At 37.1% G+C, this 20,278-nt stretch overlaps 3 protein-coding genes across 8 annotated transcripts; all 3 read right to left on the reverse strand.

Moving 5' to 3' along the window:
• Positions 1 to 879: 879 nt before the first annotated feature.
• Positions 880 to 3,717, reverse strand: LOC140764720 (acid phosphatase 1-like). The gene is made up of 3 exons (XM_073103445.1): positions 3,165 to 3,717; positions 2,501 to 2,710; positions 880 to 1,162 (listed from the first exon to the last, which is right to left on the reverse strand). The coding sequence occupies exons 1-3, from the start codon at positions 3,572 to 3,574 to the stop codon at positions 985 to 987; spliced, it is 798 nt and encodes a 265-aa protein (XP_072959546.1). The 5' UTR covers positions 3,575 to 3,717; the 3' UTR covers positions 880 to 984.
• A 5,901-nt stretch (positions 3,718 to 9,618) lies between these two features.
• On the reverse strand, positions 9,619 to 14,897 carry LOC140764719 (NAC domain-containing protein 75-like). Of its 6 annotated transcripts, XM_073103444.1 has the most exons (9): positions 14,804 to 14,896; positions 14,507 to 14,571; positions 13,977 to 14,134; positions 13,667 to 13,850; positions 12,710 to 13,296; positions 12,001 to 12,264; positions 11,464 to 11,562; positions 10,264 to 10,355; positions 9,619 to 10,179 (listed from the first exon to the last, which is right to left on the reverse strand). In XM_073103444.1, the coding sequence occupies exons 3-8, from the start codon at positions 14,097 to 14,099 to the stop codon at positions 10,275 to 10,277; spliced, it is 1,338 nt and encodes a 445-aa protein (XP_072959545.1). In that variant the 5' UTR covers positions 14,100 to 14,134; positions 14,507 to 14,571; positions 14,804 to 14,896; the 3' UTR covers positions 9,619 to 10,179; positions 10,264 to 10,274. The 6 variants fall into 6 exon arrangements, with proteins under 6 accessions (XP_072959545.1, XP_072959541.1, XP_072959539.1 ...); XM_073103440.1 differs by having other exon boundaries at positions 9,619 to 10,355; positions 14,507 to 14,595; positions 14,804 to 14,897; XM_073103438.1 differs by having other exon boundaries at positions 9,619 to 10,355.
• A 2,015-nt stretch (positions 14,898 to 16,912) lies between these two features.
• On the reverse strand, positions 16,913 to 19,756 carry LOC140766130 (uncharacterized). The gene is made up of 4 exons (XM_073105570.1): positions 19,369 to 19,756; positions 18,792 to 19,076; positions 17,583 to 17,738; positions 16,913 to 17,478 (listed from the first exon to the last, which is right to left on the reverse strand). The coding sequence occupies exons 1-4, from the start codon at positions 19,654 to 19,656 to the stop codon at positions 17,077 to 17,079; spliced, it is 1,131 nt and encodes a 376-aa protein (XP_072961671.1). The 5' UTR covers positions 19,657 to 19,756; the 3' UTR covers positions 16,913 to 17,076.
• Positions 19,757 to 20,278: the final 522 nt, after the last annotated feature.

Raw genomic sequence — 20,278 nt, forward strand, 5'->3', positions numbered from 1 at the left:
GCTGGTTGTTACGTTACAAAGTTACGCCAGAACCAAAAACTACTCCGGTCTCTAAATCCTATACTTGTCTATATAAGGACATAAGCAGCCAAAACAAACCAAGAGCAAAGGATATCACAAAGAAGATAGGAGATAAGAAAGAGATGGAGAACGGGAAGAAGGGATCCAAAGGTCATTCCAAATCCGAGCAGGGAGGCCGCAAGGATCGGCGATCGGGCACCGGGATGAACGGCGAGCCGAAGAAAGGCGGGCATGGGGGAAAGTTCACGTGGGCCGGCGGCCATGGCTACGGCGAAGCAGAGGATGTTGCAATGGAGAAGGGAGCAGTGGATGCCAATGATCCTAACTATGAAGACCCAAAAGAAGTAGAAGAGGAAGATGATAGTGGTGTAGAAGCTGCAGCAACAGTAGTAGCTCATTGAGATGCTCCTGCTCTTATGACATCTTACTGCAAACCTTTTGCATGGATTTGCGAAAATAAGTTCTTGAGAGATGTGATCTGTGCATAGGCTTTCTCTCACATCTTTAAAATGTTGGATTTCTATTTCCTCTACTAATGCAGCTCCAGTGTTGGATATCTTTTTTCTTCCTTTTTTTCCAATCTTCCTCATGTTATAAAGCAGCTTAAATTAATCTAACCATGCAGGCATGACCGTATGAAATCTGGGTAATTAATTGATAAGGCATAGAACGCATAGTTCTTAATCTTTATATAGAGGTAAAATTTTCACATATTTTGCCTAGAAATTATCTGGTTATTAGAGGAAATTTTGGATCACTTCCAGATTCTGGAACCTGCCGATAGAAATATGTAAGTAGACAGAAGTTTTAGAGAATTGAACAACATAGCATCACCTCAATTACTATACAGAAAATAAATTGCCCAGAATGGATCTTTTTATTGAAAATACTAGAGTCAGAATGAACAGGTTCTGAAAGTGCTGAGAAACATCAAACATACATTTGGCTGTCTTATGGCTCACATCAACCAACAAAGTACAAGGGATTTGGGAGCTTGAAAGATCTTATGGCCATTGGTAAACCCAACAAGTCACTCCATTGATCCCCAGAGTTGCCATGAATCCTGTATCCTTGAGCTTCTAACTTCGCTCGCTTCTCCGCTTTATAAACTACAGCAGGCTTGCCAATATCAGAGGCTTCCCTGTCTCAACGCAAATTATCATCAATGAGTAAAAACTCGAAAAATCCACCAACAACTAAGTGTATTTCACATATCACATGATCATACTGTATATCTTATTGTATTGCTAGAATGGATTTCAAGGCACTATTCCAAAACTGAACTAGTTACATTGCAAGACTATAGCTAACTTGAAGAAAGAAAAAGGCATTAGTAATATATCATCACAGACTCTCAAGTAGAGTAAATGATAAAGGATGAAATGACGGGTGACAAAAACATGATGAAAAAAAGAAGAAGAACAGATGTCTAGCACAATTGCTGTAATTCACTTATGTAACTTAATGGGTAGAAAAGACATAAATAAGCAAAATTATACTAGCTCAAGAACACAACCAATAGGATGCATCGTCAATTCAAAGCCCTATCCTTGATTTTGCATACAAAGTTTGGAACCACATTACAGTAAAAGGAGTCTAGCTCATTCTATATTATTGTGCATCATATATAAGCAACTGTTACAGTTCCTTTAAATTCAAAATTAGTTACAGTAAAGAAATCGAACTTGCAAATCTTGTGACGGCAAGGTCTTAGCTTCAGAAGCCATTCAAAAATCACACATGTAAAGTACCATTTGAGCTGTGAGGAATCAGTAATCCTAGATGAATAAGAGGAATGGAAGATCAAGACCAATCTTTGAGCAAATTCAATTAAGTACTTGTGTAGTGTTCTAGGTTCATACTGAAGGAGCTTTGTCTGGCTCCTCATACATCTTCACACTTTCTGCACCTACATAACATCTTGGAACGTGGTTTGCATGATCTTGTGTTGCAAGATGATGAAAATAAAAGCAGCATATCATCTAGATTTTTATCTAAGAATCTTTTGAATGAAAATTCTAGAGATATTGTCTTGCTCCAACAACTTGGATACACTGCCAAGTTTTCAGGTAAGTTCTTCTATAAGAATAACAGCAAACCATAATTGTTCTTAATATGGAAACAATTTCAACGAGTTTCAAGATGCAAGGATATAGGAGAGGAAAGAATTCCTTGGACATAAACTTGCAAATAGAAAGAAAACCAAAATATTTTTGTGAATCAAATTCAGCTAAATTAATAAATATTCTAATCAAATATACGTGCCAATTTCTCAGAGTACTATAGCACAAATCTGGAACCAATCTATGAATAAGTATTTTATGATTCATCTGTTCAGCACAAGCACCAGCTTGGTATGAAGCAATTTATCCAATCAATCGGTGTAATATGATTGAGATTCGAAGTAATAGGGAAAAATTATGAAAGTAGGAGTAAAGCTAGATACCTCAATTATGAAAGTAGGAGTAAAGCTAGATACCTCAATATGAGCTTTGTCCAGGAATGATATCCGGCAAAGGAGAGATTCGCTTCCGTGACATTCCGCTGAGCCTCAGTTCGACCAGTCAAGAGGACCAAATGGAACCCAAGATCTATGAGTTCCTCACACAGCTTAAAGCTTGCTGATAGTGCTGCTGCCCTCGCCAAATTTACCCATTCGTTGAATGAAGTCTCATTGAATACTTCTAATCTAGAAATTTCCCAAAGCATGAAATTTATTTCTATATGCAAAATCCGAGCTAAATCTATAAAATTGGCAATTACTTTCACAAAAGAGCACGCCACTTCTGTATAATGATGTCCACGTACATTCATCAAAACCCACAACCAAATATATCACATTTAATTTCTACCAGCAGCTAATCCCCTAATTAAACTGTCTAGAAATCGGAACCGCTGCCCCTCCAGCCTTGTAATCCGAAATAAAGACCGAAAGAGTTTGCGAGTAACTAAACCCGAAAACTTATTCCACTGGCTAGTTACTGAATGGTTTCTTCTTATGCCATTAATGACAAGAGTAGATAGAGAGTTAGCCACATGAATTTGACACATAATCCGCAAAAAGGTAACACCTTTTTACTCAACCCATTTAATCTACAAGTACTAAAGAGCAAAAAGGAGGAATTGGTAGCGACAAAGGTTACCCGTATTTATTGTCGGCGTAATATGGAACATTAGATAGCAACGTCTCATCAACGTCAAAGATCCAAACATCCTTCCCATCTCCGGCGACCTCCACGGACCGGGCGAACGCCAATGCATCGGCTCTGATCACATCAGAGTCCGACGTGTACTGTTCTCCGTTTATGTACGCCTCCACGTACCCGAGGCATTTCTCCGGGATAGTCTTCCAGGATCCAGCGTTGTTGGTCTCCACGGAAAGCCTCCAGCTGTCGCAGGAGAAGTCGTCTCCGTCGCCGTCGGAGACGGCGGCCGTCTCTTCGGGGACGATCCGAAGGAGGGAATCGGCTGTGGCAGATGTGGAAGTAGATGTGGAGGTGGAGGTGAGGAAGAGGAGGAAGAAGGGGAGGAAGAGGGATTGGAAGGGTCGCATAGTTGAAGAAAACTCAAACCCTAATAATTTATTAAGTTCTATCTTCCTCTCTCTCTCTCCCTCCCTCCCTCCTTGGAAATGGAAGGCGAAGAGAGGAAGAGGATATAGAACTGAAGATTAGAACTCGGAAGCACTTGGTACGATTTTTTAATCAATTAATTTATTTAGGAGATCGGTAACTTTGCAACTATTGATAGGCTATAATGCTAAATGGGGATTTGGTAGAATTTTGACCAATGAACTGATGAGGTTTTCTCTCAATATATTAATATATGACACCTTAGATATTGTTCATTTATGATAGGGTGGATTTTATTTCTCCATCTGATGCTATGGGTAGTTTTTATCTAGTATAAAGTTAGTTACACCTAGTAAAAAATTAATGCCAAATATATGATAATTTTAAACTTGGAAGTATGTGCAAGTAACAATTCAAGATGAAATTTTAGGTGGACAAAAATACCTCTCCTCCTCAACAGATTTTGACCCCTCTTGTGCACAAGGCTCATTACTACCCTCATCCTCCTTGCCGTCACTCTCCTCTCCAAGCCCAGTGTCGTCATCGCCTCTCTCTCTCTCTCTCTCCAAATACCTCAAGAATCTAATCTTTACCACCTCCAAATTCGAAAGACCCTCCTTCTTTCTAAGACCTCCTAACGTAACCGTAGCCTCGACTAACTCTCTCTTTGCCGATCATCGACAAATGCGAGGAAGGCCACATTGTTTATGAATCGGCCGCCTAGGCTTTCATCTCAATCCTCTCTAGCTATAGCTGTGAAGTCATCAAGCTCATAGAGCTCTTGGCAATGAGGAGAGTGGCAATGGATGGGCGACAAGCGCAAAGTGCTTGGAGTTGGTAGACGAAGAGGCCATGGCACCGGATGCTAGCAAGGAGTTGGTAGTTCTCGAGCTAGCGGTGAAGGCCCTCATGCTTGGAGAGGGACATGGTGGCATGGATGGAGGAGAGGGAGGAGGCTGCAGTGGAGTGAAGGGAGGTCATCGATGGTCATTTCTAGGGTTTGGGTAGGAATATAATAAGGGAGAGGAAAAGGGTTTCACGAGGAAGAAGGGAGAAATGGTTCGTGGGTTGGGAGAAATGGGGATTAAGGGCAATGAAGGAATTTAAAAAATAATTAAAATATTTAATAGTAGCTAATCCACTTAACTATCCTATTATTATCCCGTCATTATAAGTGGAAGGGCAATTTGGTCAATTCAAATATTCTGTCAAAGGATGAGGTATTTATGATAATTCAAAGGTTAATGTGTACCAAAAATGTTCAAGAAGTCATCCTGAAAATGGGTGATAGTTTAGGGGGTTAAAAAATATTTCTCCCTTTTTTATAACACTTTAATAACTCATGCTGCATGAAGGAGAGAGTCACTGTGAAAAATCAAAAGCCTGGCTGAGAGCTTTGATCACGGTTTTCCTGTGGAAGTTCAGAAATAGCCCTTTACTTCAAGGGTGAGAGGGAAGACTTTGAGAAAGCATGAGCACCACCCTCCGAACCTCACAATCGATATTTTTATGAAGCTTTATGTTGGCCATATAAATCTAGCTTTTCTAATCTACTCAACTGTTATGAACCATTACCATCTCAATGGTTTACAAAAAATACATACAATTTAATTATGGGCCGAGGTGAAGTAAGATGAGGGGACTTTGTAGTCCAATATGCCTATCAGGACCATTACTTGTAGGCGTAGGCGTATGTTATTGTTATTATAACTCGTTCTTATACAGAAAGTGGTGGCCATGAAGAAAACTCTTTCTCTCTCTCTAATATAGATTTCAATAATGTGTGGATTAGGGAAGTTAATTAGGCTATTGATTGGCTTACTAATTATGGCAAAACTCTTAGATATGGGTGTTCGCATGATAATTTTTCGGCTAAGCTGTTTTAGTTTTTAGTCTTCAACTCTAACGAAGCGTTTTATAACAATAGTGACTGATTTTTAATATATTTCTTTTTTATAAAATAATTATTTAATATCTCTCTCTCTTTCTAAAGATGTTAATGGACAATAATAAATTAATTTTCTAACTATCAACTTTTTTTTTTACACAAAAAGAGAGAGTAAAATAGCCTTTATTATAAATAAAACACCTGAAAGTCATGTAATTTTTGTAATAAACAGATAATGAAAGAAATATTTCAGAGGTGTCGGCGTGTCGCGTAAAATAAATGGACGAGTCTAAGATCATCCTCCAGCTGTGGTTTGATTTGAAAAAGGTTCATTCAATTTTAGACTTGGAGTAAGTTGGGGGAAAATAAATAAATAAACGTAATTGACGAGGTAAAATTAGGAAGGAGTAGGATCGAATCATTCTCCTTTGTTTTTTTCCCCCTGTCTTTGCATTGAAGCAATCTCTATCGTACCTTCCGAAGTGATGCTTAAACGAAGAGTCAAACAAACACCTTCTTCTTGCTAGGATGAATGAAAGGTCAATTATTAGACCTTTATGGCGCCGTTTGGTTTGACACTAAGCTTTTAAATTTGATTTGTTAGTCTCATTCCTTGAATTATAATTTCGTGTTTAGTTCTAAATTTGATTTGTTAGTCTCATTCTTTAAACTATAATTTCATGTTTAGTTCTAAAGTAGTTTAATAGTATATTTATTATTTGTGATGTGACGTGAAAAAGTAAAAAAATGTTGATTTTAAAGGAAAATGGATGAGATATAAATTTGATGAATAAAATTACTCTTGATAGTTATAATTATAAATTATAAATAATATGTGGTGTCTATAATAGTTATCTGTGGACTTAAGTGTAATTTTTAAATTGTTTGTGGACTTAAATATAATTTGCTGGCTTAAATAAATATGAGAAATATATTTGCAGGCTTAAGTAAGTATATGAGATATACTTGAAGGCTTAAAATGAATATGTGGTGTTTATAATAGTCATTTGCGTGTTTAAGTATAATTTTTAAATTATTTGCAGGCTTATATGGTGTCTATAATACCAATTTGCTGGATTAAATGAATACGAGAGATATATTTGCTGTTTTACGTCTTATATAAGCCCAGAAATTAAGTCCACAAATTGAATACACTAGAAGCGATTAAGCCCGCAAAACAATGTTTGCTAGCTTCTTTTATAAGCCAACTATCTAGCATTTGTTGCCTTCTAAGTTCACAAATCAGCTAATTTAGTTAATCTTAACCCCGCAAATTTATTTTTAAGCTCACAAAACAACGATTACTAGTTGGTTTTGTAAACCAGTGAACTAAACTTTATTGCCTTTTAAGCATGCAATTTAGCTAATTTAGTTAACTTTAACCCCACAAATTTATTTTTAAACCTATAAAATAACGTTTTACACCCTTTTTAATAACCGACGAGTTGCTTTTATTTTATATAATTTTTTGTTAAACCTACATTAAACAATATTGTTAGTAAAAATATTTAAAAAACAATTATATTTTATCTGCTCAGATTACTTACACTATTTTCCTTCAATTTTATTTTATTTTTAAAGTTTTTAAGAACATAATATTTACAATATAAATATTTGAGTATTTTAAAAGATAGAAGAGAGAGAAAAGAAAAGAAACAAGATATAAGATTGACGAAACTGATAAAATTAGAATCAAATTAATACAATAATAAAATTTATATTTTATTATTTAATTATATATTGAGGATTGAATTTAATTAAGAAAAATAAAATTATTTAAGTGTTTAGTTACTAAGCTAGTTTAGGGTCCCTAAACCCAAAACAAAGCGGGCTAGACAACTTCACAATTTGCAGTGTGTCGACGATTATTGATTTCCTCACTCTACCTTGGTGCATGGGCCATCTATGTTATGGACCAACCATAATGTAGCTAAGCCTTGATATGCTATCAAAGGGGCTTTTGGTGGACTCGGCATTCCAGGCCCAGTGTAGTGTATTGGCTCATAAGTCACAGCAGACTCGTTCAATTTTGCAATCACTATTCTTTTCAAAATGTAGGTCACCTACCATACTAGTTCTTCACATTTATAACAAAGATCCAAAAGCCAGGGCACGGACGACAATAAAACAAAAATGCAAGGTGTTATTCATAAAACTTCCTATGAATAAAGATAGAGGACCGTTAAATTCAACAGAGTAGCAACTCATTATAATTTGCGAGAATCCTAAAAGAGAGAGAGAGAGAGAGAGAGAGAAAGATAGAGAAAGATAGAGAGCCCATGTTCTCCAATTCTCCCTGTCACTACCCAATTCCTCTTGCAGCTTCTTTATGGAACCGAATCAGAATATTAATGGAGCCTAACAAGACTAACCCCATGTCTTTTGAAGACTATATAGAAGAGAATCCAAGATCTTCCACAATTAAAGAACAAGAGATTGATCATATATAAGCTTTTAGCCTTTTTATCGGATTGAGATTCGGTGTTACCAATCTCATGATTGTCGGTCCAGCCATGCGGTTCGAAGTGTGCCAATAATCAATTCTGTTTATTCAACGGCTCTAATTATAATTATTTAAATTCTACTATCCTCTGTATTATTGGAGGTATCGAATATGTGCGATCAATATTAATACGATAGTACATTTCTAATAGACGTCAAAATTAACTTAGACGAATTGTCCAACGCCACGATCACTCTCTTTTTTCTCTCTCTACTCTGGAAAGGGACCAACACAAGCATAGTAAATTATATTCTATTTTTTTTTAACTATTCAAAAGTTTGAATACTAGATATGAGGTTGGACAAAGAACCAACCCTTCCCACATACAAATACACTTATACTCTAACAAACTTTAGCTAACATACTAAAATATTTAATTTATATTTTAAGCTCTGTGTGTCGTTGGACGTTGGTCTAAATCGTGCTGCTCCTTCAAGCCGCTGCACTACCGAGCCAAACAGTTGAGCGAAGCTATCAAACCACCAAAATAGTGTCTCCGCAATAATTACTTAGGGTTAGAATCTACTCTGCGATCTTATTAGCCTTGCCAACTTTACTAAAGTTGGTTGATTACATTCTATTCCATTCGATGCCCACTCGGAACCAAAAGCATGGTCTTGGTACAAGGATTCTCAGTTGCATCAAAAATTACAAATAAGCCTTTTGGACGTGCATTGGAGAGCAACATGAAGTATCTCTCTTGGCGGGTGCAGTTGTCTTGGTACAATGATTTCTCATGGGGGTTGAATATCTTGGTCTACAGATAAGGATAAGAGGAATATCAGGTAGGGAATAAAGGGACAATTATGTTTTGAATTTTGTTTTTTTAATGTGCCTATCTTTTGTTGTTTAGAACTATCCAGCTAGCTCATGCAATGCTAAAGCGTCCATTTGGCAAAAGACCCTTCAGATTCTTCTTAGGTCAATATATAAAACTAATCCCATATTCTCTTTAGTCTAGAGATGGATCTGCCAATGAGTTCTTAAAAGAAAAGAAAATCCTCATGAAACTACACAGAAGGTTCTGTAAGGCTATCGACATGCACGTCAAAGCGATATATGGAGCAAAAGCATGCACGTTCTCTTTCTCTCTCTCTGTCTCTCATCAGCATTAATTGTTACAGTACTTATAATTATCCATGGTTAAAAATACGGCTGAATAAAAAATATTTATATTTTTGTCTTTCTCAAGTCAAATGCTAATGTATTTTGACAGAGATCAATATGGGAGAATTGTAATACATTTCGTATTCTACAGTCTACAAGTCAAAAACAATATATACAACTAGCTTAGAGAGAGTATATATATATCTCTACATTATCTATTCATTAAAGTAGGTAAAAGCTAAGTTAAAGAAACTTCTTGGATGCACAGCTTAGATTTTTTTTTTTTTTATAATCTAGACAATTATATATTTAATCGTACTGTTTGGACAAGAATTAATGGCATTAGAAAAAAAAAGGATTTTGCACTCAATAACAACCAAGTAACATGAGAGTTGTATATCTCTCATAGTCATGCAAATAGCCATGTCAAACATTAATTAAGTTTGGCATAAGAGATTGCAGTTACCCAGTTACCCTATAGTACTTTAAGACAACAAAGCAAGTAGAAGCAATTCTAGGGCAATATATTTAGTTCAAATGCCAATTTATTCTTCAGTGATCCAAGTCTCCAATACATTTTGGCGAACAGAACAATGTTAGGTAACATTGCAGCATCTTAGTAGGAAACCCTTCTTTGTTTCCACTTTATGTTCGTATTTCACTTTGTCTAGCATACAGAGAAGAAAAGCAGAATAAAGAATAATATACCACATAACTGATATATATTAATTATTACACAAGAAACATAAATTATACTAATTAAAAGTTATGATGGAGATGATGAGGTGATGGCAGTGCTGATTTCAATGCAAAGTTGATTGCCTCAAGGCATTTTTGCCTTCCCTTCCCTTCTACTGTCAGCAACAACACCACCTTTCTTTTTCTTTTTATGCCTCTCATCTCCTCTCTTTCTCTTTTTTTTTTACTCTCTTTTTCTTTCCACCAACACCTTTGTCTCTTTGATTCACCTTGGATTATATACGGCACCTAAATCTTAGTAGATGGGCCTTCCATCTCGTTACTTATCCATTCTCATTGGATGAAGAGAAGGGAGAAGCAACTTTTTGTTGTGCAATTTGCTGCTCCTCCTTGAAATAAACAACTCCAGTGTAAGTCTAAGTATTGATGATGCTAAGAATGATGGTGTTCTGTTAGTTTTTCTTGGTTTTCACCTCCTTTGTTGTTACCCATGATGATTTGGATTGTCAGATGACCAGTATGAGTACTGCCATTCTGTCTCTTGGGAGTGTGGAATAGAGGGTTCCTGGAAGAGCATGCAAAGAGTTGTAAAGGATTTAGTTCAGGTGAAAAAATAACTGAACTTAAGAAGAAAGAATATATCAAATTTCTTTCAAGGAATGTGCATGGTTGAGATAGTTCAATAATATATTTTGTTACTTTCCCTTCATCTTAAGAATTCAACTTTAGTGAGCAAAATTTTACAAGGGTTTCCTAATAAAGATAAGAAACTGCAGCCATAATATTGAAACAAGAGATGCTAGAGATAAAATAAGAAGTGTTTAACATATTAGTATCACCACTCAAACAGAAAACCCTCCTTTTACTTTTTCTTTCTCTTGTTCACAAAAGAGCATAAAAGATACATATTCTATACTAAACCAGTCTAAAAGGAAAACAACCTACAGGGAATAACCTTAGTGTTTAATTTCATCCATGTGAATTCAAAAGGAAAGAAAGGCTGGTCTTGTTTGTGAATTTGCTCATGAAAGGGTCAAGAAAGTCCTCTCTCTCTCTCTCTCTAGATCCTATTTTTGTTGGCATGCTAAGAAAGCTAGATAGGATCAATAGAATAAGTAAAGGATGCAAATGGAAGGGAAAGGATACAAATTGTTGCTTTGCTTCAGAAATGTTCTCCTCTTATGAAACCAGATGGCCCCACTTCCAGTCTAAAATTTAATCCTTTCTTCTGTACAGCTCGCTTTGTCTAACTATGAACGTAAGCCAATAAAACTAAACTACCCTTTTGTCTCTTTCAAACTTACCAAGTAGTACAGTTACTTATGATACACTTGTTGCAGGGAATTGCATAGGAAGGTAAATGCTAGGTTTTAATTGAAGTTATCCACTTTGCTTCTTGACTCTCCCCCTATGTGAAATTATCTCGAGGAAAAGAAGACTTCTATCTGTCACTTTTCTTTTCCTGTCGTAGCATTGCTTGTTGTAGAGTCAGGTAACTGTGACAAGCCAAAAGCCACACTATATGGAAGAAAGTGCAAAGCTACTTATGTTGGATTAATTTGGTAAAATATAAGGAATTTTGAATCGTTCTCTCTATCTCTCTTTTTTTTTCTTCTTTTTTTTCAGAAGAGAGGGAGGGAAAATCCATTCTAGGTTTAGGGAGCAACACTTACTCCTTTTGCGCCTGCTGAAGTGCAGCCCATTATCATCTCTTCCAAGCCAGAGTTTGATCTATGGTCAAGCTTCTGCTGCTGCTGTTGTTGTTGCTGCGTCTGCTTCCACGAATTTTTTTTCATAAAAAGAAGAAATTAGGAAATACAAATGTTACTAAGAACAAATGAAAAAAAATAAAAAAGTAAAGAATCTAAACCATGTCCTGCTAATAACCTAACAATCATTGATCTTATATTATTTAGCGAGAAAAAAAAAGAAAAGAAATGAATTATTATCATTTGAGGCATTGTTCTAAGCTCACATATTTAATGACATATTAATAAGAAAGACCTTGTATAGTTTCCCCCCAAAATAAACAAATTGACCTAGTGAAATTTTTACTTAGGAACTCCTCTAAATCAATATATATGATCTCATTATCGCCATGTCCTTCAAAACCTCAAAGCTTTTGGAGAATGAGACTAATAATAATACTTCTAATATTTTCATAGTGTGCAAAATAACCAAATCTAGCTACGGCACAATCTAGTATATACCTGAAACTTATCAGCTCGAAGAAGCAAACCCGACACATGGTACGGGTCGTCGAGAACCATCGATGTCTGGTGAAGGGGAGGAGGCGAGATTATGGTGGAGATGGGGTCCGTCGGCCTGCTCATGTGGAACGCCGCATTCGGATTCACCGGCCGGTGCTGGTGCTCCTGGTTCATGTGGTGCTGATGCGATGGCCTGTGGTAGTGCTGATCATGCTCCTCATGTCCACCATCTCTTGCCTTGGATGCCATCTCTCCTATGCCCACCTGCATGCATGGCAGTCTCAACTCAATCCAATCAAATTCCGTGTTGTTCCGGGGATCTATTTAGTTTGTCGATAATTAATCCTCGGAGTTGAATAAAGTGATTTGATCATTCTGAAGAAAGAGGCTGGAGTTGACTAGTAGATTATGTACTGTTCATATTTCATATTCATGCATTGAACTTCTCTCCCGTGTAAATGATATATATATATATATATACACGACTTCACCATGCACCATTTCATATTCCATGGAAGTGTTTGTAAAAAAGACCAGAAACACCATTAATTTCCTTCCTAATTTTCTTTGGAGTTAGTGTTAACCACAAAGAAATTACAAGAGAATAGAAGGACCGTCCAAGAAATAAAAAGAATATATAAGGTCTTATCTACAAAATTTGATACTCCCCCAACAGACAAAAAGACTAGCTGGGTTCGTAGAAACTTACCTCATCAAAGCTTTTCCTAAACGGAGCAAAGCTGAAGCTATCACCCTTCATGTGCTGCTGCATCTCGATAGCAGCACTGTACCCAGAAGAGAGCTCATCTCTTTGGCTTATCACCTCTTTAGAAGAGCAACTCCCACTTCCACTATCCCTCCTATTCTCCACTCCCTCCACAGTAGTTGCTACTGCGACTGCGACTGCTGCTGCTGCTGCCGCCGCCGCCGCCGCTGCTGCACTCCTATCTGACAAATTGCACTGCCTTGGTTGTGTTTGATAAAATATCTTAGAGACCACCAGCTCCCCTTCCTTCTCCTCCTCCAGCTCTCCAAGATGGTATTGGTGCATAACCCAGTTGGTCTTCTCAGGCTTCCTGTGCTTCCCAAAGTTGGTGTACAGAACCAGTATCTTTTTGCACCCTTTCTGCTTGCCGTTCACCATGACAGGCCTTGTCTTGCCTGTCTTATGCCACCTTGTCTCTCCTCTCTGGAGATCACACTCTGTTTGGATCTTCCTCCTCTTCCTTGTGCCAGTGGTGTAGGCCTTGGATGGCCTGTGGAAGAAGTGCTTACTAAGCCCATCCCTTGTCACACCTGGAATAATTAAAGATTAATGCATTGGAAAAAGATAGAAATTAGCATGCAAAGTTAGGTGTGACCAATTGGAGTAGAGCTTCAGTTTTTTCCTTGTCAGATGCAACCACCTTCATAGGTTAAACCAACCCTTTGATAGGTGGGAAAAATATATCTCATTTGGAAACTTCTCAAGAACACATATCATCTGATAGAGACAGGGAGAGAGAAGTAAATTAAACTTGAGGTGAGATGCTTGAGCATGGAATTGTACATGCATCCACTCAGTCAAATTTAGTCCTTAATTTCTAAAAAAGGCAAAGAGAGAGAGAGAGCGAGAGAGAGAGAGAGAGAGAGAGAGGAGGAAGTAGTGTGTTCTAATTATGATTACCTGGTAATTTTTCTGGATGGGTATAGCAGATGCCATCTTCTCCTTCAATTGTGGGTATGAACTCATCTATCAGAGGGTGGGATTTGGATTGGTCCTCTCCTGATCTAACCTTAGCCTCAAGGTGCTCTATCAATTCTTGGTCAGTGGGATCAAACTTTACTCCTGCAGGTAGCCCAACCCAATCCTGCATGCAGTACATAGCATGAAATATACAATCTTAACTCTCATCTTAGGAAAAAAAAAAAGGAACTACAAAATATATACTTTATAATTATTAAAACTCTCATATGATGCATGATTATTTCCTTACTGGTTTCCTGTGGAGTTCATGGCCACAGCTTGGGCACTGCTTGGATTCGCACATCCGATGTTCTTCGAGCTTCGCATCGATGAGATTACTGCTGCTGACTGCATCTATGTGACTCCTGTTCATGTCTGCTTCATGGGCTTTCAGCAACCTTCATATCTCTGAAACCATGCAATCTCGATTACCAATCTTGGTGCACTATCGGAAGACATGAAGCAGAGAAAAAGAACATATATATATATACTTCTGCTTAAATTCCTACATTAAGAGAGACCCAGATGGAAGAAGTAGAAGAGAGAGAGAGAGAGAGAGAGAGAGAGAGAGAGAGAGAGAGAGAGGTTGAGCTATAAAAATTAAAACATCTTCCAGCCATTTCAAAGAAGAGACCAGAATTCCATATCTACTTTAACCGAAGCCCATGAGGAAAAGGAAAAGGTCCATAAAACACACACGAAACACCTTTAAACCTACACTAGATTGAGATGTGTCCATCAAGGAGGTTAGAGAGAGAAAGAGGGATGAAGTCTCGCTACCTTTGAGTGTATTTAGGGTTGAGGTTAGTAAAGCAAAAGCAAAGAAACGGCCTCCACAGCTGTTACTGCACACACCCAAAGAGCCAAAACTGATCACAAGACATTAATAAAACTCAGTACATCTATCAATATATATGTGTGTATGTGTGTAAGTGTGTGTGTGTGGAATCTACACCTCTAGCTGATGACCCACAACTTATACTTAAATTCTTCTTGCATGTAGTAAAATGGAATTACTCTAAAAAAATATATAAATTAGAGGAGAGAGAGAGAGAGAGAGGTATGAGAAGAGCTCACATGGGGTTGGGGGGTGTGTTGAAATGATGATCCTTTTTGGCATGAGGAAGGAGGATGTATAGATTGCTTCAAAACCAAGGCAAATGAGAGCAGATCACACATGATGGACATCAAATAAACTAAACCCAAATATATAGAATACCCACATGCCCGAGCAAACTTCAACTACAAGCAGCACCATATATTATAATATGCTCTTGCTACTTGGATTGCCAATTGATACTCGATCGTAAGTACTCTTTAAAATGGAATAACACACCTATGTGTGTATTTGTATGCGTATGTGTATTTATATGTACGGTCTCTAGAAAAGGTTGCATGCATGGGGAACTTGGTGCAGATTGTCTCAACCCCTAACTATTGATAGGAATTTCGAACTTGGATTATTTATTTTTTCCTATGGGTTTGAATCAAAATAAATGGAAACAAAAACTTTGAACCATATAGGAAGATTGCAAGAAATTTGTGTGGTTACGGTTATAGGTGATGATATATTTTGGGGGTAAATTATAGTTTATTCCCCAATGATTTAAGCATTTACTTCATTATTTTTTCTTATAGAATCCAAATTAAATTACAATTATTAGATATTTCACCTAAAAGTATTAGCCTAAATATTACAAAATGATGAAACTACTGTTACCATCTTTAAATTATACTATATTTATTTATGAGTAGTTAAGCCTTTTTATGTTCCAGCTAAATGGTTGATTAGTAGTTACAACTTCGTCTGAATTATTAACTCACCAACTATTTTGAAAACTTAACCTTTTAGAGTAGTTGATGAGTTAACATGATATTAAAATTAGAAGTTATGAGTTCAAATTCTGTAATACACATCTTTATTTAAAAATATAAAATTTTATTTATTTAAATTAAATTTATGTTTTTAGGTCCTTCGAAGTGTTTTAGTTTAGCGAAGAAAAATGTTAGAAGATAAAATATAAAAATTTGAATACATGAGTTTAAATTACATGGAATAAATTAAAATCTGGACAAACCAAGTAAGCGAATCATTAATTTTTCTTTTTTTTTTTTCTAGTTGCATGGGAGTAGGAGAGAAATAAGGGTTACAAGTAAGTCAAGTGTAACTTGTTCTTTCTTTTTTTGTCTCTTTAGGTACGACAGTGAAGGGAGGAGAGGTTGATAAGGTTAGGTTTATCTATACTTGGCCATCTCAGCTATCACACTCCATCGATCGCGAGGATCAACCTCTCCCTCTTTGAGAGAGAAAGAGAGAGAGAGAGAGAGAATTTATTCTCACTCCTAAAAATGGAGAAAGACTACATTTGGATGATATATCTACTATTTCCTAACAACCTAGAATTTTTTGGATGAATGTTGATATCAAAGCCATTTAATTAGTCAACTCTACATAGCAGATCGCCTGCAGGCTGCACCCCTGACTGCTGGACTTTTTTAATCCAGGCTGCAGTGGATTCAGTAGCAAATTGATGCAAAATATTTCTCCCAAGTTATTACAAGCCAACAAAGAAAGTTGGGAGATGCCAAAGTATTTGATTAGTGGATGGGACTGAAACGTTTATGAGTTTCATATCAGGTGGGAGGAGCCATTCGTCCTTTACTTTATTTGGTGAACACTGTAGGATGCTTTGAGGAAAGGTTTGCTATGTGTGTGTGTGTGTGTGTGTGTGAGAGAGAGAGAGAGAGAGAGGTGTAAGAAGAAGGAAGAGAGACGTCTGAGTTGGCTCATCTGTAATTTTCATGGAGAGGCCAAGTAGGCTTCAAAGAGGTAAACCAAAGATTACGCCCCCACCACTTGATCCCAATGGCGAAGTCGTATCACCTGCTGTAAGTGGTGGAGAGAAGGTGACCGATGTCCACTTGTGCCAGACTCGTTATAGTCATAATTTGATCTACTGTGGTTCGTTTCTTCAGAAAGATAATTAATCTACGAATTCATAATCTATGTAGTAATAATAAAATATAAACTAAAGATTTTTTGCCGGGTTGTGTAGGAATAGATGCCCCTGGGCTTGAAAAAAAGAAGACATGGGTTAGTTTTGCATGTACACCCTGGTAGTGTGTAGTCATTTTGTCTTCTGTGTGCCATAAAAGAGGGAGTAAATCAACTAAATTAAATACAACTTTTGTCTTTCACATAAGTACTCAATTTTTGAAAGGTTTCACACTTACAATACAAATTTGGGAAATTATTCTTTTCCTGTATTATGAGCTTAAAAGCCCAGATTTGGCCACAATCAAACAGATGGAAATGAGAATAAATATTAGTGAGGCAAACGAAGCATATATCAAGAGTCTACTTCCAACGGAATGAATGTCGAGACATCACTAATTGGAACTTCAGCAGTTGAGCTGCCATGAGTGTTGGTTGATGTTGGCATCTCTTTCTCCCTCCAAATTGCATGAACTTCATCAGTTCGAAATCTCTGGGTAAATGTTGATTCCTCCATTGGAGTGGTCACACCATGAGCAAAAGCAAGGAGACCAGTATATGCTATCATAGCCCCGTTGTCGATACAATATCTATCATCAGTTGAAAACAACCTACCTCCCCTCTCTGAGCACATTGTCCTCATCATCTCTTGCAATCGCTCGTTGCAACCAACACCACCAACAATGAGAATATCTTTCGTATCACAATGTGCCATGGCTCGTTCTGTTATTTCAACAAGCATAGCAAACACTGTTTCCTGGAGCATGATTGAAGAAAACATCATATCATCCATCTCAGTACTATTACTAAATCAGCATGTGTACCTTAAAGGTAGAAAAAACAACAACTAAGCAAAAAAACCTGCAAGGAGTAACATAGGTCCGCTGGGGTGCATTCGTTATTCTTAAGCTTCTCAGCTGCAGTAGCTTCAATATAGCTCAATATTCCACTAAATGAAACATCCATGCCCTTGACGACATAGGGAAGATCTATAAACTTTTCTCCTTTCTTTGCAAGCTGAATGGTATACAACACTATCAGTAACTTCGTATGTATAACAACGAAACAAAGATTTAGTTCATCTGGCAGGCACAGATGTACTGATGCAACAACAAGATGTGAAACAGTAAAGGATCTGAAAATATGTTAACTGCATATAATCAGAATCATACAACAGGTTCTTCCCTCCCCACTCAATTGTTTTAAATTCCAACGAGAATGGCTCCAGGTTCCACAAACTTCAATGACATAAAGAATTCACAATATTTGCTCTTATACTGAAGATTTAAAAATACGCAAGTAATGGATGATATATGATCAACTGAATTGAAAATTAATATTATTAATTAACCATGAGAAACTAAACAAAACCGATCACGAGGTTGAACAATTACTAAAAATGATACAGTTTCAGGGATAAATTTGTTGATGAACTTAAGTCTAAACAATGTCACTATACTAGAAATAGAGTGAAAAAGAGCAGATGTCTGCCAAACCCCTCGCTCTCACTGCAACTCATGCCAGCAAAGCGGCCAAGGGAAGACAGAGTTCAATGTTTGCCCATCACACCTTTACAGTGTGCCACTATGTGAACCTCTCCCGTGGAATACCACGCCACCCCATTTCTTAAGGGCTAGGCGCTCGGCCATGGGCATGTATGACAAGAGTAAACTGCTTGAAACATCCAAGTATACAACATTTATAAAGTGATAAAGAAAGTAAGCCAATTATGATAGACAAAGAGATGGAGGATGACAAACTATTTGTTTCAAAATAAAATGCACACATTATGTTTGCTTATGAAGATCTTATCAAAGCATCTGAGTATATTTTAATATCTCTAAAAAGCTACACCCTTTTCTCTGCATGATCACCAAAGTTAATACAGATAGTTGACAACTCAAAAAATCCACTTTTTCTCCAAGTAATAGCTAATAAGAAATAAACCAGGCAATAAATGAAGAAAATTCCATCTTTTAGTGACAAACAAAGAAAAATTTCAAACTGTAATTAAATAGTATGATAATAACAAATAGGGAAGAAGTAAAAGTAAATGGATAATCAGCAAACCTGCTCAATATTATATCCCGGGCTAGGATCGTTCGATAATTCAAGAACCCTGGCAAACCTATCAAGACAATTTCCCACAGCAATATCAATCGTCTCACCAAAAATCCTATACCTCCCCTCACTATACGCAATGACCTGGGTATTCCCTCCACTCACATATAAAACCACAGGGTCTTCGGCCCCAGTCACGACTCGACCCATCTCAATATGTGCAACACAATGGTTTACAGCAACAATGGGCTTATTCCATAACTGGGAGAGGACTCGAACGGCGATGGCTGAGACCTGCTTGAGGTTACAATAACCAACTCAGTTCATAAATAAAAAATACCAATTTATTGTGGTAAGTACATCAAAGTACAAATTTTTAGTGATAAATAAAGAAATCCCAGTTGTTAATAATAATAAAGAAAAGTTCCAATTCTAAGTAATAGATAAAGAAAAGACCCAAATTTTTCGTTATAAAATAAATAATAAAAAATCAACTTTTAGTGATGAACAAGGAAAAGATACAATGTTTAGTCATAAACACCGTTGTACTTACGATAATGCTGAAAAAGGGAAGAATAAAGAGGACCTGGAGAGGGGCCCCCATGCCGGGGCCCTTAGTGTAGCAGAGGCAGTCGATGTCGCCAACGGAGAGGTTGGCCTCGGCGAGGGAGGAGAGAAGGATGGGGATGAGGTGGTGGAGATGGTGCTGGGCAGTCTCCCGGGGCAGGAAGCCGTGTCCGGGAGGGGTGATGTAGGTGTGTCGAGGGTTGGACAGAATGGAGCCGTCGAGGGTTACAATTCCGATGCCGAGTTTGTTCGCCGAGCCCTCGAAGCCGATGGCCACGAGCTTGTCCTTCTTCTTCTCCGCCGCCATGGACGCTCGATCGTGATGGAGGAGACGAATGGTATTGGGGCGGGAAAGAGTAGGAAGTGGAGGTGGAATAGATTAGGAAAGACGAGATTTAGGGCTCGTTACTCGTTAGGGTCGAAGAGCGATTTACATCAACGGATAGGTCGGGCCCAAGTTGGGCCGCAATGGTCAGGCCTGGGCCCAACCTAAATGGGCTATTCTTTTTTTTTACCACAATATTTATTAGAGAATTTTCTAGATAATTAGGGAGAAAAACTTTCAAAATATTATAATAACCATTGCATTCTTTAAATTATTATATTTACCACTGACTTTATGGTACTTCCAAACACTAGTTAAATCTAACTAATTACAGTTAAATTGAACTTAGATTAACAAAAGATTTATTTACAATATGTTATAATAACTTTGTTTATTAAAATAGTTTAATACATTTTACTCCTCGATAAAAATAGATTTACATTAAAATGTTTTCTATTTTTTTTATCATAAAAACTCATTATCAAATTGAACAAAATTCACTTATCTTTAACCCCTTGTTTTTATATAAAAAAGTTCGTAGTAATCCTTAGCAAAATATTCATATGAGAAAATTTTCTATTTTATTCAAAATAGCCCTTTAATA

This window comes from Typha angustifolia, chromosome 8 (assembly GCF_048772165.1).
Source record: "Typha angustifolia cultivar Huaian chromosome 8, ASM4877216v1, whole genome shotgun sequence".
Classification (NCBI taxonomy): Eukaryota; Viridiplantae; Streptophyta; class Magnoliopsida; order Poales; family Typhaceae; genus Typha; species Typha angustifolia.